The 26,045-nt window shown below is 47.2% G+C and overlaps 1 protein-coding gene across 2 annotated transcripts in view; it reads right to left on the minus strand.

Moving 5' to 3' along the window:
- Positions 1–16,312: 16,312 nt before the first annotated feature.
- Positions 16,313–26,045, minus strand: part of LOC116968490 (acylphosphatase-2-like) — a 36,989-nt gene continuing 27,256 nt past the window's right edge. For both annotated transcript variants that reach the window (XM_033015259.1, XM_033015258.1), the window contains exons 4-5: positions 23,321–23,430; positions 16,313–17,136 (exon numbers count right to left, since the gene is read on the minus strand). In XM_033015259.1, the coding sequence (XP_032871150.1) occupies positions 17,022–17,136; positions 23,321–23,430 (225 nt within the window). In that variant the 3' untranslated portion in view covers positions 16,313–17,021. The remainder of the gene's footprint in view (positions 17,137–23,320; positions 23,431–26,045) is intronic.

The raw sequence follows: 26,045 nt of genomic DNA on the forward strand, positions 1-26,045 counted from the left end.
TTTCTTCATAAGACAGTCCTGACATCCCAGGAATCAGTCTGGTGAACCTTCTCTGCACTCCCTCTCTGGCAATAATGTCCTTCCTCAGATTTGGAGACCAAAACTGTACGCAATACTCCAGGTGTGGTCTCACCAAGACCCTGTACAACTGCAGTAGAACCTCCCTGCTCCTATACTCAAATCCTTTTGCTATGAAAGCTAACATACCATTCGCTTTCTTCACTGCCTGCTGCACCTGCATGCCTACTTTCAATGACTGGTGTACCATGACACCCAGGTCTCGCTGCATCTCCCCTTTTCCTAATCGGCCACCATTTAGTTGCGTGCTAACCAGCCAGCGGAGAGACAACACTTGTCCAACGAAACTTTCACTCACCGAGTCTGCGTTTGGTCTCCCTGGAGGAACTCAGCGGCTCTAGTAGCACCTGCTGGACGGTCGACTCAAAATGGCGGCCTCGACCCAAAATGGCGACCGTGTACCCCACAGATGCTGCTCCACCTGCTGCGTTTCTCCAGCAGATCGCTTGTCGCTCCTTGTTCTGGTCAATTATAAGCTGCCCCCTTCCAAAGTGATACGCTCCATTCCCTGAGGAATGTATCTGTCTGACTGTGGCTTCGTCCAAAAGTTGGCTCCAATCCCTCCGAGTCTCACCCCCCACAACCACTCCCTCTTCTCCCCTCTCCCATCGAGCAAACGCACACCTCCAGATTCAGGGACAGTTTCTTTGATCGGATTTTACTGAATTTAACTTACAAAATTCTTAAGGGGTTGGATAGGCTAGATGCAGGAAGATTGTTCCCGATGTTGGGGAAGTCCAGAACAAGGGGTCACACAGTTTAAGGATAAGGGGGAAATCTTTTAGGACCGAGATGAGAATTTTCACACAGAGAGTGGTGAATCTGTGGAATTCTCTGCCACAGAAAGTAGTTGAGGCCACAGTTCATTGGCTATATTTAAGAGGGAGTTAGATGTGGCTAAAGGGATCAGGGGGTATGGAGAGAAGGCAGGTATGGGATACTGAGTTGGATGATCAGCCATGATCATATTGAATGGCGGTGCAGACTCGAAGGGCTGAATGGCCTACTCCCGTACCTATTTTCTATGTTTCCAGCATTTTTGTCTACCTTCGATTTTCCAGCATCTGCAGTTCCTTCTTAAACACGTCTCTTTGCTGGGATAGTTCAGAGGGGGCTTCACCGGGTTCACAATCTGCTTTTTTATTTTTAAAGTGCGTAGGAGACAAGCCAAGCAGATTTTGACTCTATATTTCACCCGCGCTGACCCCAGACCCTGGGAATGTTTGGTGGCCGCCTGAGAATGGTTGCACTCCCTCCCCGGACACGAGCAACAAATTCACCGTGATGAAAATAACTTTCCAAAGCTGAAATGGCAAAGATGAAGGCCAAAGCAGCAAGGAAGAGCTGTCAGTGTTGGGAGATTGTCGGTGATCCTTGCAAACCCATATCCCACCACAATTCCTGTTACCAATTTGCCTTCTCTTCCCAGGGGGTAGCATTCCGATAAGCATTCCACTGTAATGGCTTGTTTCCTGTTTTGCCCCCCGAAATTTTATTTAAGACATGTTGAATTCGGAAAGGAACTGACGGAGAAATCGTACGAGGAGTTTTAAAAGTAACAGATGTCCTCTTGACTATTGTAGACAAAAATGCTGGAGAAACTCAGCGGGTGAGGCAACATCTATGGAGCGAAGGAATGGGTGACGTTTCGGGTCGAGACCTTTCACTCCCCCTCACATTCCCACAATGACCTTTCTGTCCTGGGCTGGGCCTCCTCCACTGTCAGGGTGAGGCCCAGTGAAAATTGGGAGGAACAGCGCCTCATATTTCGCTTGTAGGCAAAAAAGCTGGAGAAACTCAGCGGGTGAGGCAGCATCTGTGGAGCGAAGGAATAGGTGACGTTTCGGTTCGAGACCCTTCTTCAGACTGAAGAAGGGTCTCGACCCGAAACGTCATCTATTCATTCCTTCGCTCATTAGATGCTGCCTCACCCACTGAGTTTCTCCCGCTTTTTTTCCCTCCTTCGATTTTTCCAGCATCTGCAGTTCTTTCTTAAACATAATCCTTTTATCTCACTCCCAGACACCTGTATTATACATTCCACAGCGGGTCTGTGGGATATTAGAGAGAATTCAGTAAATAGTTTAAACTCTAATGACGCCTGGATTCTGCCTCGGCAAGGCCAGCAGCATAATTAAGGACACCCTCTTCTCCTCCTCTCCCATCGGGCAAAAGGTATAGAAGTTGGAAAACGCACACCTCCAGATACAGAGACAGTTTCTTCCCAGCTGTTCTTATTGAAACATATAAGATTATTAAAGGATTGGACACGCTAGAGGCAGGAAACATGTTCCCGGTGTTGGGGGAGTCCAGAACCAGGGGCCACACAGTTTAGAAAGGTAGACAAAAATGCTGGAGAAACTCAGCGGGTGCAGCAGCATCTATGGAGCGAAGGAAATCTGCAGTTCCTTCTTAAACATTTAGCCACAGTTTAGGAATAAGGGGTAGGCCATTTAAAACGGAGATGAGGAAACACTTTTTCACCCAGAGTGTTGTGAATCTGTGGAATTCCCTGCCTCAGAGGGCAGTGGAGGCCGATTCTCTGGTTGCTTTCGAGAGAGTTAGATAGAACTCTTAAAGATAGCGGAGTCAAGGGATATGGGGAGAAGGCAGGAACTGATTGTGGATGATCAGCCACGATCACAGTGAATGGCGGTGCAGGCTTGAAGGGCCGAATGGCCTACTCCTGCACCTATTGTCTATTGTATTTTGCCTATTGTCACCTATCCATGTTCTCCAGAGATTCTGCCTGAACTGCTGAGTTATTCCAACACTCTGTGTCCTTTTGTAGATTCTGATGTCAAGGGTCATGTGTCCCAGATAGGACAATGAAATTCTTAGTTGCTGCAGCTTAATGCCCCTGTCCCACTTAGGAAACCTGAACGGAAACCTCTGGAGACTTTGTGCGCCCCACCCAAGGTTTCCGTGCGGTCCCCGGAGGTTGCAGGTGGCTGCCAGAGGTTGCAGGTAGTGGAAGCAGGTAGGGAGACTGACAAATACCAATTTATCGCATGAACCACGTATTCCCTCAACGTTCCTCCTCATAAAATACAGATCAAACTTCAAACTGGTAAGTTCTCGTTTAATCTTACTATTTTACTTCGGAGTCACGTGAGTGACTACGTGAAGATTTCAAAGCTCTGTGACCTCATGCCGTGGAACGAGTCCATGCTTCACGACTGCCTTGAGTATTGGGAGAAAGGTATCGTCAGCAATTTTTGAACACACCCATACAAAAACTTGTGTGATATTACGAAAAATAAATTGTAAAATAGCAATTCTTATGAAGACTTGACTTTCAACTGTCTGTACGGAGTTTGCACGTTCTCCCCGTGACCTGCGTGGGTTTTCTCCGAGATCTTCGGTTTCCTCCCACACTCCAAAGACCTACCTACAGGTTTGTAGGTCAATTAGCTTGGTAAATGTAAACATTGTCCCTGGTGGGTGTAGGGTGGTGTTAACGTGCGGGGATCGCTGGTCGGCGCGGACCCGGCGGGCATGTTTCCGCGCTGTATCTCTAAACTAAACTAAGCCTGAGACAAGGTAGACAAAAATGCTGGAGAAACTCAGCGGGTGCAGCAGCATCTATGGAGCGAAGGAAATAGGCAACGTTTCGGGCCGAAACCCTTCCGGGTTTCAGCCCGAAACGTTGTCTATTTCCTTCAGGGTTTCGACCCGAAACGTTGCCTGTCTCCTTCGCTCCATAGATGCTGCTGCACCCGCTGAGTTTCTCCAGCATTTTTGTCTGCCTTCGATCTTCCAGCATCTGCAGTTCCTTCTTAAACCTGAGCCAATTAGCCAACAAGCCTGCACGTCTTTGGAGTGTGGGAGGAAACCGAAGATCTCGGAGAAAACGGTCACGGGGGAGAACGTGCAAACTCCGTATGGACAGCACCCGTGGGCAGGATCGAACCCGGGACTCTGGGGCTCAACTCTACCTCTGCGCCACTGTGCTGCCTCATCTACATACAAGAGGGTCTGAAGAAGGGTTTTGGCCCGAAACGTCGCCTATTTCCTTCGCTCCATAGATGCTGCTGCACCCGCTGAGTTTCCCCAGCAATTTTGTGTACCTTCGATATTCCAGCATCTGCAGTTCCCTTTTGAATACATACAAGAGGTACCTGCTTTGTATTTGCTGTTTGGTACTCTCTACTGCTGCAAAATATTTTTCTTAACACGTCTACAAAGATTTATAATCAGAAGCATACTTTTTCTCGAAGCCACAGCGCTTGATGAAAACACTGATCCTTATCAATAGACTCTTCTTACATAACTCCCAGAGTAAGGTCAAAGAGATGTCACATTCCAATAATTCCTAAGGTGCTCCTGAGGTTAAAAAAGTAAGGAGATATCCATTTCAAAACAAATAGAAATTACATTTCAGATATTAAACTGTCAGAAAATATATATTATTTTTTTAATGTCAAGGGGTTATGGGGAGAAGGCAGGAGAATTGGGGTTTAAACTGAGAGGGAAAGATAGATCAGTCGTTATTGAGTGGCGGAGTTAGAGTCGCCAACTTTCTCACTCCCAAATGAGGGACAATAGGTCAAAATACGGGATGATATTCCCGGCGGCAATTCGTCGACCGACTGGGCCGTGGCTGGGTGAATGATGAGTTGGCCCCGGGTGCTGGACTGCACACGAAGCCCAGCCGGCGGGCCAGCTGAGGAGTTTAGGCCCGGGGAGCAGCGCGTAAAGTCAGGCGCCCCGTCCAACTCGTGAACCGATGCCCGGGGTTTTCAAGTTCAGGACTGGTTGGATTGCTCTTCGGAGAACGTGCGAGGGGCTGTAACAGGTCGATGAGGCCGTCCGAGCCGTTTGGCCAGCTCTCCCCCCAATTTATAACCATATAATATAACCATATAACAATTACAGCACGGAAACAGGCCATCTCGACCCCTCTAGTCCGTGCCGAACACATAATCTCCCCTAGTCCCATATACCTGCGCTCAGACCATAACCCTCCATTCCTTTCCCATCCATATAACTATCCAATTTATTTTTAAATGATAAAAACGAACCTGCCTCCACCACCTTCACTGGAAGCTCATGTTACCCTTAAACTTCAGTCCCTTAATTCTCAAGTCATGTCCCCTTGTTTGAATCTTCCCTACTCTCAGTGGGAAAAGCTTTTCCACGTCAACTCTGTCTATCCCTCTCATTATTTTAAAAACCTCTATCAAGTCCCCCCTTAACCTTCTGCGCTCCAAAGAATAAAGCCCTAACTTGTTCAACCTTTCTCTGTAACTTAGTTGCTGAAACCCAGGCAACATTCTAGTAAATCTCCTCTGTACTCTCTCTATTTTGTTGACATCCTTCCTATAATTAGGCGACCAAAATTGTACACCATACTCCAGAATTGGCCTCACCAATGCCTTGTATAATTTTAACATTACATCCCAACTTCTATTCTCATTAACATTACATCCCAACTTCTATACTCATGGAATTTAGTCATAGATTGATACAGCATGGAAGCAGGCCAACTTACCCACACCAGCCAGCTGCACTAGGCCCACCTGCCTGCACTTGGTCCACATCCCTCCAAACCTGTCCAGTCCTATCCATGTACCTGTCTAACTGTTTCTTAAACGTTGGGATAGTCCCAGCCTCAACTACCTCCTCTGGCAGTCTGAGGGAGGGTTTCGGCCCGAAACGTTGCCTATTTCCTTCGCTCCATAGATGCTGCTGCACCCGCTGAGTTTCTCCAGCATTTTTGTGCACCTCCTCTGGCAGCTTGTTCCATACACCCACCACCCTTTGTGTGGAAAAGTTACCCCTCGGATTCCTATTGAAAGTAGATGCTGGAGAATCTCAGCGGGTGGGGCAGCATCTATGAGTTTCTCCAGTATGTTTAGTCTACTTTCAATTTTTCCAGCATCTGCAGTTCAAGTCAAGAGTGTTTTATTGTGATTTGTCCCAGACGGGACAATGAAATTCTTACTTGCTGCAGCACAACAGAATATGTGAATATGTAAGATTTGTATACAATGGGGGAAAAAGAAAAAGAAAAGTTGACAAAAAATCTTCTTAAACACCTCAGATTCCTATTAAATCTTTTCATAGATACATAGAAAATAGGTGCAGGAGTAGGCCATTCGGCCCTTCGAGCCTGCACCGCCATTCAATATGATCATGGCTGATCATCCAACTCAGTATCCCGTACCTGCCTTCTCTCCATACCCCCTGATCCCTTTAGCCACAAGGGCCACATCTAACTCCCTCTTAAATATAGCCAATGAACTGGCCTCAACTACCCTCTGTGGCAGAGAGTTCCAGAGATTCACCACTCTCTGTGTGAAAAATGTTTTTCTCATCTCAGTCCTAAAGGATTTCCCCCTTATCCTTAAGCTGTGCCCCTTGTCCTGGACTTCCCCAACATCGGGAACAATCTTCCTGCATCTAGCCTGTCCAACCCCATAAGAATTTTGTACGTTTCTATAAGATCCCCTCTCAATCTCCTAAATTCTAGCGAGTACAAGCCAAGTCTATCCAGTCTTTCTTCATATGAAAGTCCTGACATCCCAGGAATCAGTCTGGTGAACCTTCTCTGCACTCCCTCTATGGCTATAATGTCCTTCCTCAGATTTGGAGACCAAAACTGTACGCAATACTCCAGGTGTGGTCTCACCAAGACCCTGTACAACTGCAGTAGAACCTCCCTGCTCCTATACTCAAATCCTTTTGCTATGAAAGCTAACATACCATTCGCTTTCTTCACTGCCTGCTGCACCTGCATGCCTACTTTCAATGACTGGTGTACCATGACACCCAGGTCTCGCTGCATCTCCCCTTTTCCTAATCGGCCAAAGGGTTTTCCCCTTTGCATCGAACCGATGTCCTCCAGTTCTCGATTCCCCTACTTCTTCTTCTTGCGTATGGCGTGCACAGCCTAAAGTTGTCGGATAACTTCTTCTATTTGATCTTATTTGATTGAGCATGCCGCATTTGTCGAAACAGGGCGGACCACGTGAAGGTTGCAATCTCCCACCCCGATTCCCCTACTCTGGGCAAGAGACTCTGTGCGTCTACCCGATCTATTCCCCTCGTGATTTTGTACACCTCTGCAAGATCAGCCCCCTCATCCTCCTGTGCTCCAAGGAATAGAGTCCCAGCCTGCTCAACCTCTCCCTATAGCTACCGCAAGAAATGCAACACCTGTCCCTTCACCTCCCCCCTCGACTCCATTCAAGGACCCAAGCAGTCGTTCCAGGTGCGACAAAGGTTCACCTGTATCTCCTCCAACCTCATCTACTGCATCCGCTGCTCTAGATGTCAGCTGATTTACATCGGGGAGACTAAGCGTAGGTTGGGCGATCGTTTCGCCGAACACCTCCGCTCAGTCCGCAATAACCTACCTGAACTCCCGGTGGCTCAGCACTTCAACTCCCCCTCCCATTCCCAATCCGACCTCTCTGTCCTGGGTCTCCTCCATTGCCAGAGTGAGCAACAGCGGAAATTGGAGGAACAGCACCTCATATTCCGTCTGGGGACCTTGCGTCCGGATGGCATTAACATTGAATTCTCCCAATTTTGCTAGCCCTTGCTGTCTCCTCCCCTTCCTCAACCCTCTAGCTGTCTCCTCCCACCCTCCCATCCGCCCTCGGGCTCCTCCTCCTCCCCTTTTCCTTCCTTCTCCCCCCCCCCACCCCCCATCAGTCTGAAGAAGGGTTTCGGCCCGAAACGTCGCCTATTTCCTTCGCTCCATAGATGCTGCTGCACCCGCTGAGTTTCCCCAGCAATTTTGTGTTCCCTCTCCCTATAGCTCACCCCCTCTGGTCCTGGTGAGGATTTTTCTGCCATTATCCTGCCCGACAGATTTATGGTCCCCCCACCACCATGGGTGCAGGGCCCTGCGCGGAAAGCCGATATGCCTGCAGTCAGCGTGTCTGTGGTTTCTCATTCAGCCCCATAGCCCCGCTGCGCTCAGAGTGTGAATGGGAAATGTCAGATGCTGTTAGCCAAGTGTGCAGCCCCACTATCGCACACAGTAACTGTTCACCATTCCGCTCCGGCGATCATTTCTTCCCCTCTGCCAGCCATCAGCGTTTGTTATTGTTGGGATTAAGCCGACTGACGGCCTGGGGGAAGGCAAAGCCCGCCAGGCCTGTGGCCGACCCGGGCTGGACTCCCCCGCCTGAAGTAAAAAAACATTATCCAGTAATGCGAGTGGATTGTTTTTAAGAAAATAACTTTCTCCTGTTGGGGAGAAGGGTACTGCGGCTACGAGCTGGTTTCCCTGATCCTCTTGGCTGCACTTCACACCCACCGCCCTCGTCTTTGTGGACACCCCCTGAATGTAGGGGAGAGGGTAGAGGCCCGAGGGTGCGCTGGTCGGGGTTTGCTCCTGGGCCTGGCCAAGCTGGCCATCCGCGAGTCACGGCGCAAGGCGGAAGAGGGCCCTTTTCCGGGGTTAGGTCCGCGCCCGGGTGACAATAATAATAATAATAATGGATGGAATTTATATAGCGCCTTTCTAATACTCAAGGCGCTTTACATCGCATTATTCATTCACTCCTCAGTCACACTCGGTGGTGGTAAGCTACTTCTGTAGCCACAGCTGCCCTGGGGCAGACTGACGGAAGCGTGGCTGCCAATCTGCGCCTACGGCCCCTCCACCTCCACCGCCCTCTGAGGCAGAGATTCCACAGACTCACAACTCTCTGTGAGATGCATTTCGTTGTCTCTGTACTGTACACTGACAATGACAATTAAAATTGAATCTGAATCTGAATCTGAAAAAGTGTTTCCTCGTCTCCGTTCTAAATGGCCGACCCCTTATTCTGAAACTGTGGTGTTAGAGAGGGTCCACTCGCTGTCCACAGACGCCGTGGGGGGATTTCTGGGACCGCTGGGCACCGCGGGGGTGGAATGCATCCTTGCACAGTAGTTTATTTAGTATATGCGTTTGTCTTGTATTATGTTGGTGGGTTCTGCTCTGTTTTGTTGGATGGTAAATATCGTTTTTTAATAATTGAGCCGCTGCCTGAAAACATCTCTGCGAATAGCTAAGGACAAACTGCACCCCCTCCACACACACATCTGGATCTCCTGCCATCAGGCAAGAGATACCGTAGCATCAAAGCCCGGACTACCAGAGCCTTTCTAATACTCAAGGCGCTTTACATCGCATTATTCATTCACTCCTCAGTCACACTCGGTGGTGGTAAGCTACTTCTGTAGCCACAGCTGCCCTGGGGCAGACTGACGGAAGCGTGGCTGCCAATCTGCGCCTACGGCCCCTCCGACCACCACCAATCACTCACACACATTCACACACAGGCAAAGGTGGGTGGAGTGTCTTGCCCAAGGACACAACGACAGTATGCACTCCAAGCGGGATTCGAACCGGCTACCTTCCGGTTGCCAGCCGAACACTTAGCCCATTGTGCCATCTGTCGTCCCAAATAGACACAGGAGTAGGCCATTCGGCCCTTCGAACCAGCACCGCCATTTAAAGTACCCCCCGTTCCTGCCTTCTCCCCATATCCCCTGACTCTGCTATCTTTTAGAGCCCTATCTAGCTCTCTCTTGAAAGTATCCAGAGAACCGGCCTCCACCGCCCTCTGAGGCAGAGAATTCCACAGACTCACAACTCTCTGTGAGAAAAAGTGTTTCCTCGTCTCCGTTCTAAATGGCCGACCCCTTATTCTGAAACTGTGGTGTTAGAGAGGGTCCACTCGCTGTCCACAGACGCCGTGGGGGGATTTCTGGGACCGCTGGGCACCGCGGGGTGGAATGCATCCTTGCACAGTAGTTTATTTAGTATATGCGTTTGTCTTGTATTATGTTGGTGGGTTCTGCTCTGTTTTGTTGGATGGTAAATATCGTTTTTTAATAAATTGAGCCGCTGCCTGAAAACATCTCTGCGAATAGCTAAGGACAAACTGCACCCCCTCCACACACACATCTGGATCTCCTGCCATCAGGCAAGAGATACCGTAGCATCAAAGCCCGGACTACCAGAGCCTTTCTAATACTCAAGGCGCTTGACATCGCATTATTCATTCACTCCTCAGTCACACTCGGTGGTGGTAAGCTACTTCTGTAGCCACAGCTGCCCTGGGGCAGACTGACGGAAGCGTGGCTGCCAATCTGCGCCTACGGCCCCTCCGACCACCACCAATCACTCACACACATTCACACACAGGCAAAGGTGGGTGAAGTGTCTTGCCCAAGGACACAACGACAGTATGCACTCCAAGCGGGATTGCTAAACAACTTCCTGCCACAGGCTGTGAGGCTGCTAAACAGTCACTCCACCTGATTCTGCGGCTTTGCACTGACATTTTAATAACTCTGGCACTGGCCACTCAAATCAGCTGCCCTGGACATTTTAATGTTTTTAAGAAGGAACTGCAGATGCTGGAAAATCGGAGGTACACAAAAAAGCTGGAGAAACTCAGCGGGTGCAGCAGCATCTATGGAGCGAAGGAAATAGGCAACGTTTCGGGCCGAAACCCTTCCGGGTTTCAGCCCGAAACGTTGTCTATTTCCTTCAGGGTATCGTCCCGAAACGTTGCCCTTTTTCCTTCGCTCCATAGATGCTGCTGCACCCGCTGAGTTTCTCCAGCTTTTTTGTGTACCCTGGACATTTTAATGACTGTATTTACTGTTGCTGTTTTACCTGCTTTTAACTATTTATACTGTTTCATCAGGGGCTGGGAAACGTCTTCTCATTTTGCAACGTACAACTGTTGCTTTGCAAGATGACAATAAAGGTTGATTTGATTTGATTTAGATGCATTTTTTGATTTAAAAAAAAAGGTTGTACTGGGATCTTGCACGCGATGCCATGTCATTGCACTTCGAAGCGTTTGTGGATTAGACGAGTCCTGTTCTCAACCAGTATCCAGAGCCACATGTATGTATCTCCCTATAAAGAGATGAAGGTCTGGGCCGATTTTAGTTACACCATCCCCCACCCCCCCTCCTACAGATGCTGAGACTTCGAAACATAAAAAAACAGGTGCAGGAGTAGGCCATTCGGCCCTTCGAGCCAGCACTACCATTCAATATGATCACAAGTCAAGTCTATTCGTCACATACACATACGAGCTGTGCAGTGAAATGAAAAGTGGCGATACTCGCGAATTGTACAAACAGCAAACTGGCTGATCATCCACAATCAGTACCCCGTTCCTGCCTTCTCCCCATATCCCTTGACTTTATCCGCTATCTTTAAGAGCTCTATCTAACTCTCTCTTGAAAACATCCAGTGAATCGGCCTCCACTGTCCTCTGTGGCAGAGAATTCCACAGATTCACAACCCTCTGGGTGACAAGGTTTTTCCTCATCTCAGTCCTAAATGGCCTCCCCCTTATTCTTAAACTGTGTGTGGCCCCTGGTTCAGGACTCCCCCCAACAAGGCGAACATTTTTCCTGCATCTAGCTTGTTAATAATGTTATATGTTTCTACAAAATACCCTCTCATCCTTCTAAATTCCAGTGTATAAGAGACAAAAGACACTTCAAGTAAACCCTTGCATCCCCTCTCTCTCTGTCTCCCTCCCACTCGAGTTACCATACTGGTTAATCTGCTGTCCTGTTGAGTTTCATCGTCTGTATGCCTAGTTGTCGCCTAGCCCACAGCCAACAATGGACCATTGTGGGCTCCACTTTCCCCTGATCATCGTAACTTTTTTGCATAACTTCCCATTCATTTGTTCTGTGTCTCTCTATATCGCCCGTCCGTATCTCTCGCTCCCCTTCCCTCCCCCCCCGACTCTCGGTCTGAAGAAGGGTCTCGACCCGAAACGTCACCTACACCCTTTCTCCAGAGACCCGCTGAGCTACCCCAGCCTTCTGTGTCTATCTTCGGTTCAAAACCGGCATCTGCAGTTCCTTCCTGCACATCTTAAAGGGCTTGTCCCACGATGCGAGTTGACCTAAGAGCTCTCCCGAGTTTAAAAAAAAATAATCAAACTCGTGGTAAGTACGTAGAATGTACGTCGGAGCTCGTAACACTAACGGCAGGTACTCAGGAAACGCGGTAAGTTCGTGGACAGTATGAAAAATTTCCAAGAATAAAAAAATACTCGTGATGAAGTACCACGAGTTTGAGGTTTTTTTTAAAACTCAGGAGACCTCTTGGGTAAACTCGCATCATGGGACAGGGCCTTAGTGGACTGCCTCCTCTCTCCTATGCAAGGGCTTTTCAAACTGGCCGTTCTCGTTCTGGTCAGCCGATTGTAAGAGTCCAGGAAACAGCTGTGTCGCCGGGTGTAACAAAGGCCAGATGGCCTCCCCTGTCAAAGCTAACAAACTCCACTCCACAATCTGCAAATCACCAGCGACTCCCCGGGATTCTGCAGTGAGGATCGACCCTTCTCTTTACTACACAGAGCAACATGAACCAGTGACCGCTCATACTCCCCTCTAGCTGGTCCTACTTCCCAACCCCCTGCGTTGCAACATCAAAGACAGGAAAGAACAAGGTTCTCCTGTTAAAGGGTCGTGGAATCTGGTTTATTGGGAATACCACTGCCTTCCCATAATTAGAATTGCCACAGGCAATGACGGTCCAATTCTACACGGCCATCGTAGAGTCTGTCCTCACCTTCTCCATCATCTGGTTTGGCTCAGCCACCAAGCACGACATCCGGAGGCTGCAGCGAATCGTCCGATCAGCTGAGAAGGTTGTTGGCTGCAACCTTCCCCCTCCCATTGATGAACTGTACACTGCAAGGGCCAGGAAGCGAGCGGGCAAGATCATCTGATTCCTGGGATGTCAGGACTTTCAAATGAAGAAAGACTGGATAGACTACGACTTGGGTGGGGGAGGGAATGCAAGGGTTGTAGATGGTGAGAGAGTGAGAGACATAGAACATATAGAAAGTTATAACAGATATAGAAAGATATGCCAAAAAGTTACGATGAGAAAGGAGGGTGTCATATAGGGTGTACGGAGAAGGTTCACCAGACTGATTCCTGGGATGTCAGGACTTTCATATGAAGAAAGACTGGATAGACTCGGCTTGTACTCGCTAGAATTTAGAAGATTGAGGGGGAATCTTATAGCAACTTACAAAATTCTTAAGGGGTTGGACAGGCTAGATGCAGGAAGATTGTTCCCGATGTTGGGGAAGTACAGAACAAGGGGTCACAGTTTAAGGATAAGGGGGAAATCTTTTAGGACCGAGATGAGGAAAAACATTTTCACACAGAGAGTGGTGAATCTCTGGAACTCTCTGCCACAGAAGGTAGTTGAGGCCAGTTCATTGGCTATGTTTAAGAGGGAGTTAGATGTGGCCCTTGTGGCTAAAGGGACCAGGGGGTATGGAGAGAAGGCAGGGATGGGATACTGAGTTGGATGATCAGCCATAATCATATTGAATGGCGGTGCCGGCTCGAAGGGCCGAATGGCCTACTCCTGCACCTATTTTTTATGTTTCTATCTCTGACCCCTCTCACCTTGGCCACAAACTCTTTGAATCACTTCCCTCTCGAAGGCGACTCCGGACTGTCAAAGCTGCCAGTCAGACATAAAAACAGCTTTTTTTCCACGAGCAATAATCAAGTCTGTAGCCTCCTTTTGCTCTGGTATTTTATTTCATTCACGTTTAAACTATGTTTTATTCTTAATTGTTTACTGTATGTCATGTTGTTACTTGCGAGCGGAGCACCAAAGCAAATTCCTTGTATGTGAACATACTTGGCCAATAAACTTATTCATTCATTCATTCGTTCCTAGGATGTAGTTTAAAGTGTAGGATGGAACTGCAGATGCTGGTTTAAACCGAAGATAGTCGCAAAAAGTTGGAGTAACTCAGCGGAACAGGCAGCATCGCTGGAGAGAAGGAATGGGTGACGTTTCGGGGTCGAGACCCTTATTCGGACTGAATGTCACGGAAAAGAGAAACAAGAGATAGAGCCGATGATGTGGAGATGAATGAAAGATATGCAAAAACGCAGAAATAGACAATAGGTGCAGGAGTAGGCCATTCGGCCCTTCGAGCCTGCACCGCCATTCAATATGATCATGGCTGATCATCCAACTCAGTATCCTGTACCTGCCTTCTCTCCATACCCCCTGATCCCTTTAGCCACAAGGGCCACATCTAACTCCCTCTTAAATATAGCCAATGAACTGGCCTCAACTACCTTCTGTGGCAGAGAATTCCACAGATTCACCAATCTCTGTGTGAAAAATGTTTTTCTCATCTCGGTCCTAAAAGACTTCCCCCTTATCCTTAAACTGTGACCCCTTGTTCTGGACTTCCCCAACATCGGGAATAATCTTCCTGCATCTAGCTTGTCCAACCCCTTAAGAGTTTTGTAAGTTTCTATAAGATCCCCCCTCAATCTTCTAAATTCTAGCGAGTACAAGCCGAGTCTATCCAGCCTTTCTTTATATAAAAGTCCTGCCATCCCAGGAATCAGTCTGGTGAACCTTCTCTGTACTCCCTCTATGGCAAGAATGTCTTTCCTCAACGTAATGGTGATGAAGGAAACAGGCCGTTGTTGTCTGGTTGTTGGGTGAGAACGAGAAGCTGGTGCAACTTGGGTGGGGGAGGGACGGAGAGAGAGGGAAGTTGGAGATTTCTCACTATTTCTAAACTAAAATCATTTTCCATCCTTAATCCAGAAATCCATTCCGTGTTTTCCATATACCTTTGTTTTATAAAGATCCATACAAGTGGCGTTCCACAATTTGCTTCTGACCAGTTTTAACCTGTGCTCCCTTGTCCTACTTGTGTGGCATACTTCTAGTACGGTCTCTTCTCAAGCCTTTAAAAAGCCACACTGGGACAGGCGATTGCTATCCAAGCAGCGAATGCATCTATCACAGAGAATGCCAACACAGAATCAGGACATTCAGACATACTGCCTTACCGGGTTCGATCCGGAATACGGGTGCTTCTCTGTACAGAGTTTGTACGTTCTCCCCACGACCTGCGTGGGTTTTCTCCAAGATCTTCGGTTTCCTCCCCCACTAGAGACGTACAGATTTGCAGGTTAATTGGCTCGGTATCAATGCAAAATTGTCCCTAGTGTGTGTAGGGTAGTGTTAATGTGCGGGGATCGATGGTCGGCGTGGACACGGTGGGCTGAAGGGCCTCTGTATCTCTGAATTGAACTGAACAGCCTATCTGAATGATGTCGAAGCAAGGAACTGCAGATGCTGGTCAATACACAAAGCGCTGGAGTAACTCCAGCGCTGGAGTAACTCAACAGGTCGGGCAGCATCTCTGGAGAACATGGATAGGTGACGTTTCCAGTCGGGAGCCTTGCGTTGCATCCCTGATTACTGAGGCAGCCTGGATTAGTATAGTTTAGAGTTAAAGCATAGAAACAGGCCCTTCGGCCCACCGTGTCTGCGCTGACCAGCACTCCCCGCGCATTTGCCCTATCCCACACCCACTGGGGATAATTTACAATTTATACCAAGCCAATCAGCTGACAAACATCTTTGGAGTGTGGGAGGAAACCAGAGCTCTAGGGGGAAACCCACACAGGACATGGGGAGAACGCACAAATGCCGTACGGACAAGCGCTCGTAGTTAGGATCGAACTCCGCGTCATAGTCGCCGCAGGTCGCCGAAAATTTTCAATATGTTGAAAATCCAGCGGCGACTAGAAAAAGATACAACTCTTTGGGCGACTATTCACGACCATACAGGCGACAATAGCTTAACTGTGGGACAGTCCCTTAAGGCAGGTATAAATTGTCAATGTTCTATAGATGGCAAGAGTGGAAATGATAACACCCTTGTCAACAACTCATGAGTACATTGCCGGAGACTGACTTCATACACATATCTGTCCACTGCATCTTACTTGCGAAATTACTTTTAGTTTTGAGTTTTTTTTAGTATCGATATACAGCGCGGAAAAGGCCCTTCGACCCACCAAGTCAGCGCCGATCAGCCAATTAACCTACACGTCTTTGGAATGTGGACGGAAGCCGAAGATCTCGGGGATAACCCAGGCGGGGAGAACGTACTAACTTAAGAAGACAGCACCCGTAGTCGGGATTGAAACTGGGTCTTTGGCGCCGAAAGCGCTGTAAGGCAGCAACTCTACTGCTGCGCCACTGTGCCGTCAGATGCTTCCATTTCCTTCACTCTTTAAACAGGCTCATCTAGTACTCATCAAGGGATATGGGGAGAAGGCAGGAACGGGGTACTGATTGTGGATGATCAGCCATGATGACATTGAATGGCTCGAATGGCCAACTCCTGCACCTTTTGTCTATTATCTAAGTATAAAGTCCAGACAAGTCTCACAATTATGGTTAAGGTTCTGGTTTAATGTAGTCCAGATTTAAGCACTTTGAACAAAATAATTCAAGGATGTGGTCATTTTTCTTCAAAGCGCCCCCATATTACCAATTGCAAATCTGCTCAAATAAGGGATACTCCTTTATTTTACAGGGCTGCGGCGATCTTAGGGGTCGGGGTCAGGGTTGGATACACAAGAAATCAACGAGTCGGAGTTGGGTGCTTTGGGTATCGACTCCACAGCCGTGAAATCCTCTAAGCCCTCCATTAAAGTAACCCAGTGGCCAACAAGAATGGGGCCGCTTCTAACAGCAAGAAAACAAATATCATCAAGTAATTTTCTTTGCATGAATTCAGATTTGATTGTGCCTCAGTCACTAATAAAACTTTGGGTAGAGTGCACGAACAGAGAAAAATTTGGCCAGATTTTCCCGGAGGCAAAGAACGGATCTTCACCCAGCAACATCTCTCACTGGGAAGCCATCTTGAAAAATCGACAGTGTTGCAAAAAAAACAGTGAACACTCGACGTGAATCGACGAAAGATGGGAGGTTTAGATTTGATATGAAAATTACAGGGCAACTCTACGGAGAGCAACCAACACATATTCCTCTTTCCTTCCCCAATCACTCATATTCACCCTCTCCTCCCAGCTGGATGACAAGAGCAGTGAAGTCAGCGATCGCGACGAGCGTCGGATCTTGCGGCGCCTCAGGTTTAGTGTCTGATTGTAAAATCGTTAAACTCCAGGTTAGAGACGTTTTTCACGTTGGAGAAATGGGCTTGGTCAATCCGACACTTTGGGCTGCCCGAGGACTTCAGCCAATCCATCCTGCAATGAGAAACAGAAGAAATAAATGGAAAATCAAACTGGCATTTTCATCGTCCTATATGGGACACATGACAATAAAACTCTTTAAGAAAGAACTGCAGATGCTGGAAAATCGGTGGATAAAAATGCTGGAGAAACTCAGCGGGGGCAGCAGCGAAGGAAATAGGCAACGTTTCGGGCTGAAACCCTTCCTCATGTCAATAAAACTCTCTTGACTCTTGAAGTAGTCTCTTCTGCTGGAGAATTTGTGGACCGGATCAGTTCAGTTTTTTTAAATTTGTCATATGTAGGTTAACACAGGGTCAACGGTACGATGTGTTTGACAAGACAACGGGTCACCTCAGCAATAATATTACAAGAATAAAATTAAGAAAGATAAGATAAAATAAAAGATAAAAGTGACATCGGTAGGTAAAAGACAATAATAAATAAAATAATCAACATATATGATGTGTTTATGAGTTCAGAAGCCTGATGATAAAAACTGTTCTTAAGTCTGGTGGTACGTGCAGCCGTGCTCCTGTATTGCCTGCCTGACGGTAACAAGGAGAACAGTCTGCGTGTTGGGTGGCTGTGGTCCTTGATGATGCTGTGTGCCTTCCGTAGAAAATGTCCTGAATGGCTGGGAGACAGTTGCCAGTGATGTGCTGTGTGCTGCCTTCACCACTCTCTGTGAGAAAAAGTGTTTCCTCGTCTCCGTTCTAAATGGCTTACTCCTTATTCTTAAACTGTGGCCCCTGGTTTGGACTCCCCCAACATCGGGAACACGTTTCCTGCCTCTAGCGTGTCCAAGCCCTTAACAATCTTATATGTTTCAATGAGATCTCCTCTCATCCTTCTAAACTCCAGAGTGTACAAGCCCAGCCGCTCCATTCTCTCAGCACATGACAGTCCCGCCATCCCGGGAATTAACCTTGTAAACCTACGCTGCACTCCCTCAATGTACCTGCAATTGCGTCAATTGGCTTCTAACAATTTTAGAATTGTCAGTTATGTTTCAATGTTAACAATTTCACTCTTGGAATTCAAATCTTCACAAAGTTTTGACCCTTCTGATCTCTGTAAAGGGTAGCACGGTGGTGGAGTAGCTGCCTCACAAAACGCCGGAGACCCAGGCTCGCTCTCCCGATTACGGATACTGGTGGTACGTTCTACACGTGACCTGCGTGGGTTTTCTCCAAGGTCTTCGGTTTCCTGCCGCACTTCAAAGACGTAGAGGTTTGTAGGTTAATTGGTACAAATGTAAATTGTCCCCGGGATGTGAAGGATAGTGTTAGTGTGCGGGGTGATCGCTGGTCGGCGCGAACTCGGTGGGTCGAAGGGACTGTTTCCACTCTGTATCTCTAAACTAAATGAAAATTACCCCTCATTCTACTAAATTCCAATTAATAGCCACTCATGACATGACAACCCACTATTCTCACAAATCAGCCATTTTGTTTCGAACTGCTATAATGTTTCCGCGCTGTATCTCTAAACTAAACCAAGCTCCTTCAGTGCTCAAAGGTACACATGAGAGGAGGAGAACTTCTTCAAAGTAGGCATACCTTGAGGAGATATCGCAGTGGAGTAGACAAAGTGTTCAAAAGGGAACTGCAGATGCTGGAATATCGAAGGTACACAAAGGGAACTGCAGATGCTGGAATATCGAAGGTACACATTGTGTACCTTCGATATTCCAGCATCTGCAGTTCCCTTTTGAACATCCTTCAGTGCTCATCTCTCCAATACATTTTAATGACTTCACTGGTTGTGCCTTCATCTGCCTTGGCTCTGGAACCTCCCCATACCTTAAAGCCTCTCTATTAAACTTTATAAAGCAGATTCTAAGTTGGCCTGTCAGTGAGAATTATCTTGCAGAAGATGTTCTCATTATTCAATTACAGTGGCTTGCAAAAGTTTTCATACCCCTTGAGCTTTTCCACATTTTGTCACGTTTCAACCACAAACGTAAATGTAATTTATTGGGATTTTATGTGATAGACCAACACAAAGTGGCGCATAATTGTGAAGTGGAAGGAAAATGATACATGGTTTTCAAATTTTTTTACAAATAAAAAACTGAAAAGTGTGGCGTGCAAAAGTATTCAGCCCCCTTTACTCTGATACCCCTAAATAAAATCCAGTGCAACCAATTGCCTTCAGAAGTCACCTAATTAGTAAATAGAGTCCACTTGTGTGTAATCTAATCTCAGTATCAATACAGCTGTTCTGTGAAGGCCTCAGAGGTTTGTTAGAGAACATTAGTGAACAAACAGCATCATGAAGCCCAAGGAACACACCAGACAGGTCAGGGATAAAGTTGTGGAGAAGTTTAAAGCAGGGTTAGGTTATAAAAAAATATCCCAAGCTTTGAACATCTCATGGAGCACTGTTCAATCCATCATCCGAAAATGGAAAGAGTATGGCACAATACCAAACCTACCAAGACATGGCCGTCCACCAAAACTGACAGGCCGGGCAAGGAGAGCATTGATCAGAGAAGCAGCCATGGTAACTTTGGAGGAGCTGCAGAGATCCACAGCTCAGGTGGGAGAATCTGTCCACAGGACAACTATTAGTCGTGCACTCCACAAATCAGCCCTTTATGGAAGAGTGGCAAGAAGAAAGCCATTGTTGAAAAAAAGCCATAAGAAGTCCCGTTTGCAGTTTGCCACAAGCCATGTGGGGGACACAGCAAACATGTGGAGGAAGGTGCTCTGGTCAGATGAGACCAAAATTGAAGTTTTTGGCCTAAATGCAAAACGCTATGTGTGGTGGAAAACTAACACTGCACATCACCCTGAACACACCATCCCCACTGTGAAACATGGTGGTGGCAGCATCATGCTGTGGGGATGCTTTTCTTCAGCAGGGATAGGGAAGCTGGTCAGAGTTGATGGGAAGATGGATGGAGCCAAATACAGGGCAATCTTGGAAAAAAACCTGTTAAGAGTCTGCAAAAGACTTGAGACTGGGGCGGTGGTTCACCTTCCAGCAGGACAACGACCCTAAACATACACCCAGAGCTACAATGGAATGGTTTAGATCAAAGCATATTCATGTGTTAGAATGGCCCAGTCAAAGTCCAGACCTAAATCCAATTGAGAATCTCTGGCAAGACTTGAAAATTGCTGTTCAGACGCTCTCCATCCAACCTGACTGAGCTTGAGCTATTTTGCAAAGAAGAATGGGCAAAAATTTCAGTCTCTAGATGTGCAAAGCTGGTGGAGACATACCCCAAAAGACTTGCAGCTGTAATTGCAGCGAAAGGTGGTTCTACAAAGGATTGACTCAGGGGGGCTGAATACTTTTGCACGCCACACTTTTCAGTTTTTTATTTGTAAAAAAATTTGAAAACCATGTATCATTTTCCTTCCACTTCACAATTATGCTCCACTTTGTGTTGGTCTATCACATAAAATCCCAATAAAATACATTTACGTTTGTGGTTGTAACGTGACAAAATGTGGAAAAGTTCAAGGGGTATGAAAACTTTTGCAAGCCACTGTATACTATAAGATCTTAAGACAGAGGAGCAGCATGAGACCATTCGGCCCATCAAGTCTGCTTCACCATTCAATCATGGCTGATCTACTTTTCCCTCCCAACCCCATTCTCCTGCCGTTCCCCGTAACACAGAAACATAGAAGATAGGTGCAGGAGAAGGCCATTCGTTGGGGAGTCGAGGACCAGAGGACATAGGTTTAAGGTGAAGGGGAAAATATTTAATAGGAATCTGAGGGGTAACTTTTTCACACAGAGGGTGGTGGGGGTATGGAACGAGCTGCCGGAGGAAGTAGTTGTGGCAAGGATTATCCCAACGTTTAAGAAACAGTTAGACAGGTACATGGATATGACAGGTTTGGAGGGATATGGGCCAAATTAGGGCAGATGGGACTAGCGTAGCTGGGACATGTTGGCCGGTGTGGGCAAGTTGGGACGAAGGGTCTGTTTCCACGCTGTATAACCGGATGACTCTGTATAATAAGGTTCAGAGCGTAATCTTGATTGTATTTATGAATGGGGTGGCATCCATCTTATGAATGGGTGGCATCCATCTTATGAATGGATGCCACCGGTGGCAGCTTCCAGGAAAATCATTCTTTTCCACAAATACTGCACATTTATAATATGGCCTCATTCACACAATGAATTTCCAAGTTTGTGCTAAATGATCTTTCTAAAAATAGCAGATATCTGCCCTAGTTTATTCTAAGAGTCGGGACAAATCTTTAAAAAGATCTTTATGTCCAGAAAATTGTGGAAATATCCAAAAGCACAGTTTTGCTAATTTTGCCCATTAATTTAATTGGTAATCTAAACTTAGATTTTTATTGAAAGAAAACTTTAACTGATTTTGTGCCGAAGACGTATATAATTTAAATAGGCCATTTATAACTTACGCCAACTTACCATAAAGCTCTCCAGAGATGCTGCCTGACCCGCTGAGTTACTCCAGCATTTTGTGTCCACGTTTGGTTGTCACCTTCCAGTTGCTAACAATGTTCTATTTGACATTTTCCTTGAGCCTTGTCCCCTTTAATGTCTCATTGTCACATAGAAACATAGAAACCAGGTGCAGGAGGAGGCCATTCGGCCCTTCTTACTAGCACCACCATTCATTGTGTTCATGGCTGATCGTCCCCAATCAATAACTCGTGCCTGCCTTCTCCCCATATCCCTTGATTCCACTAGTCCCAAGAGCTCTATCTAACTCTCTCTTAAATCCATCCAGTGATTTGGCCTCCACAACTTACCCTTCCATATCTCTGTGTCTCCCTCTCCCCCAACTCTCACTCTGAAGAAGGTTCTCGACCCGAAACGTCACCCATTCCTTCTCTCCAGAGATGCTGCCTGACCCGCTGAGTGACTCCAGCATTTTGTGTCTACCATAAAGCAATGTGTACGAAAGAACTGCAGATGCTGGTTTAAATCAAAGATATAGGCACAAAATGCTGGAGTAACTCAGCGGGACAAGCAGTATCGCTGGAGAGAAGGTACGGGTGACGTTTCGGGTCTGAAGAAGGGTCTCGACCCAAAACCTCACCCAAGATTAGGAATGAGAGATTTTTGATCAACCAGGAGAATAAGGTCATAAAATCATAAGATCGTGTGATAGGAGAAGAATTAGGCCATTCGGCCCATCAAATCTACTCCGTCATTCAATCATGGCTGATCTATCTCTCCCCCCTAATCCCTTTCTCCTACCTTCTCCCCATAACCTCGGACACCCATACCAATCAAGAATTTATCCATCTTTACCTTAAAAATATCCACTCAATTGGCCTCCACAGCCCTCTGTGGCAAAGAATTCCACAGATTCACCACCTTCCGACATGCCCCATGTTAGAAGCGTCCACGTAGCTGGGCTGGAAACTGGAAGTATCCTGAGCCAATTCTGCTTCCACCATCATCTATTGCGACAAGTGATGGCTTCCATTGATTGCCGCTGAAGTTTGCGTCCTTTTCAGGACGGGCGATGACATTTGTAACAAGATGGACACGAAAAGAAGACCGCCCTCTGACTAAAGAAATTCCTCCTCATCTCCTTCCTAAAAGAACCTTTAATTCTCAGCCTGTGACCTCTGGTCCGAGACTCTCCCAGTAGTGGAAACATCCTCTCCACATCCACTTTACCCAAGCCTATCACTATTCTGTACGTTTCAATGTGGTCCCCCCCCCCCCCCCCCCTCATTCTCACAGAGAGTGGTGAGTCTGTGGAATTCTCTGCCTCAGAGGGCGGTGGAGGCAGGTTCTCTGGATGCTTTTTCAAGAGAGAGCTAGATAGGGCTCTTAAAGATAGCGGAGTCAGGGGATATGGGGAGAAGGCAGGAACGGGGTACTGATTGGGGATGATCAGCCATGATCACATTGAATGGCGGTGCTGGCTCGAAGGGGCAAATGGCCTACTCCTGCATCTATTGTCTATTGTCATTCTTCTGCACTCCAGCGAATATAGGCCCGTTGCTGTCAAACGCTCACTATATGTTATCAAACGCTCGTGGTATAGAAGAATAAAGGGGTGGGGTGGGAACGAGGACTTCAGGATCAGCCGTCGTGCCAGGGCTCACGTTCCGTGTGCCTTTTTCGGCTTCTATTTCGTTTGGCAATAAATAAAGTCCTGCGGTGAACCGTGTCACCGAATACACATCTCGACGCGTGCGCGTTGAAGATGGCCGCGGTCCCACCTCGTGCTACTTACATGCTGTCTATTTTATCAGCTGAACCCTGCACTTGACCGGTCACCGTGCCTTCTGTCGTATTCTTCACCCAGCCAACCAGGCCTAGTTTTTGGGCCTGGTCCACCGTGTACTGAAAAATAAAAACAGAAAGGAGAAAACGTTACAAACGATCCCGAGACAATCACAATGGTAAGATTGTGAGGAATGATGATTTGAGATTTGCGCAGCGGTAGAGTTGCTGCCTTGGGGCGCGAGAGACCTGCGTTCGATCCTGACCACGGGTGTTGTCACTGTGGCGTTTGCACGTTCTCCCTGTGACCTTGTGGGATTTCTCTGGGCGCTCCGGTTTCCTCGCACACTCTAAAGACATACAGGTTTGTAGGGTACGGTGGCGCAGCGGTAGAGTTGCTGCCTTACAGCACCAGAGACCCAGGTTCGATCCTGACTGCCAGTACGGAGTTTGTACGTTCTCCCTGTGAGCGAGTGGATTTTCTCCGGGTGCTCCGGCTATCTCCCACACTGAAAAGACCAAAGATCCTATAGCGGTGCAAGATCGACCACTCCTGCTAAATGCAATGGGCTGACGTGTAGTACGCAACGGAGTGGAACGTGGCTTTTTTTCATCCATTTCAGTAACCCGACCCCACTCGCAGTGTAATCAACGTTGCGGGGGAACAGTTTGTGTTAATAAATTATAATTCTGAAAATGAGAAGATTTTTACCAAAGAACTTTTATTTTTACGAGGATGTTTCCGTAACCGGCTTCCGTCTCTGCACTAGTATCTTTGGGATCTTTGGTTACGGAAATGGGGCCGAAAATTACCCATGAATCTGCCCATGACTATACTACGTCTTTTTCGTCGAGTGATCTATCTTGCTCGCTATAGGATCTTTGGAAAAGAGGAGCAGGTTTCTCAGTTAATTCTCTTCGTTAAAATTGTAAATTGGCCCTGGCGTTGTAGGATAGCGCCAGTGTACAGGGTGATCGCTGGTGGGTGACGACTCGATGGGCCGAAGGGGCTTGTTTCCTCACTGCATTTCCAAACTAAACAAAACTAGAAGGGAAGCCAAGAAGCACTGTAACTGTTAAGTTCTGTAAAAAGAGAAGTTGGAACAGATGGAGTGGTCAGTGTGGATGCGATCACACTGAAACCTTGGGGCAAAGTGAAAGCCGCAACTACTGTGGATTGATGGAATCTCCTCCCTTCCATCAGGCCCTGTGTCACACAAAATGGTGACTGTGGTGATTCATTACCCAACTGCATTCTCAGTAGAACGAGACATTCAGAGCCATCTGCCATCCCCTCCCAATGTCGGAACAAGTGCAAAGATAGGCAGAGCAGCACAGTGTAGACAGGTGAAACAACTCCTGGCTGGACTCACAGATAATAGACCATAGACAATAGGTGCAGGAGTAGGCCATTCGGCCCTTCGAGCCAGCACCGCCATTCAATGTCTTCATGGCTGATCATCCACAATCAGTACCCCGTTCCTGCCTTCTCCCCACATCCCCTGACTCCGCTATCTTTAAGAGCCCTATCCAACTCTCTCTTGAAAGTATCCAGAGAACCGGCCTCCACTGAGAATTCCACAGACTCACAACTCTCTGGGTGAAAAAGTGTTTCCTCGTCTCCGTTTTAAATGGCTTACCCCTTATTCTTAAACTGTGTGTGGCTCCTGGTTTTGGACTCCCCCAACATCGGAGAATTCCCCCCAGCCTGATACGCATAAGGTAGTGGGTATATGTAACAAGTTGCCAGAGGAGGTAGTTGAGGCAGGTACAGGTTGAGGCCCGGGGTGGCGACTGGGGGGTGCTCGGAAGGCCCCGACTACGGGTGAACATCTGGGAAGATCGGAGGGGAGGCTGGCTGGACTATGGTGCCTTCCTCACCAACTTTCTGTGTTTGTGCTTTTTTTAAATTCTATTTTATTTTTAATATGCTTTATTATTTATTTTTATGATACTGACTGTAAAGGGAAATTCATTTCGTTGTCTCTAATTGAGACAATGACAATAAATTTGAATACAATACAATATACAACGAATACAATACAATCACAACATTTAATAGACATTTGGACAGGTACATGGATAGGAAAGGTTGGGAGGGATATGGGCCAAACACGGGCAGGTGGGAATAGTGTAGATGGGACATCTTGGTTGGCATGCACAAGTTGGGCCGAAGGGTCTGTTTCCGTGCTGTGTGACTCAATGATACTCTGATTTGTCCATCAACAGTCTCTGCCCAAATGAAGAGTACATGACATAATGAGAAACCCAAAGCCATTTCAATCACCACTTGTATCCGCATCACCGCGGATGCTCTGAGAGAAATTTCCATGTCACTACTGATTTTCTGTGGGCAAAGGCACAGGAATAAATCTGGAGGGGAAAAAAAGCTGATATCATCAATAGTGACCATGAAACTAAATATTTGTCATAGTAACGGATCAGCTTCACTGATGTAGTTCGGGTACGGAAGTCTGCTATCCTAACCCAGTCAGGCCTATCTGTGGCTTTAAACCACAGGAGAGTGGTTGAATCATTCCTGCTCCCTGAAGTGTCTCAGAAAGCTACTCAGTTCAGGGACTTAAGTAAATGTACAGAAAATATTCACGAGGATGTTGCCAGCACTAGAGGGTGTGAGCTACAGGGAGAGGTTGAGCAGGCTGGGACTATTCCCTGGAGCGCAGGAGGATAAGGGGTGATCTTATAGAGGTGTATAAAATCATGAGTGGAATAGA

The sequence above is a fragment of the Amblyraja radiata genome, chromosome 45 (genome assembly GCF_010909765.2).
Source record: "Amblyraja radiata isolate CabotCenter1 chromosome 45, sAmbRad1.1.pri, whole genome shotgun sequence".
In the NCBI taxonomy this organism is placed as follows: Eukaryota; Metazoa; Chordata; class Chondrichthyes; order Rajiformes; family Rajidae; genus Amblyraja; species Amblyraja radiata.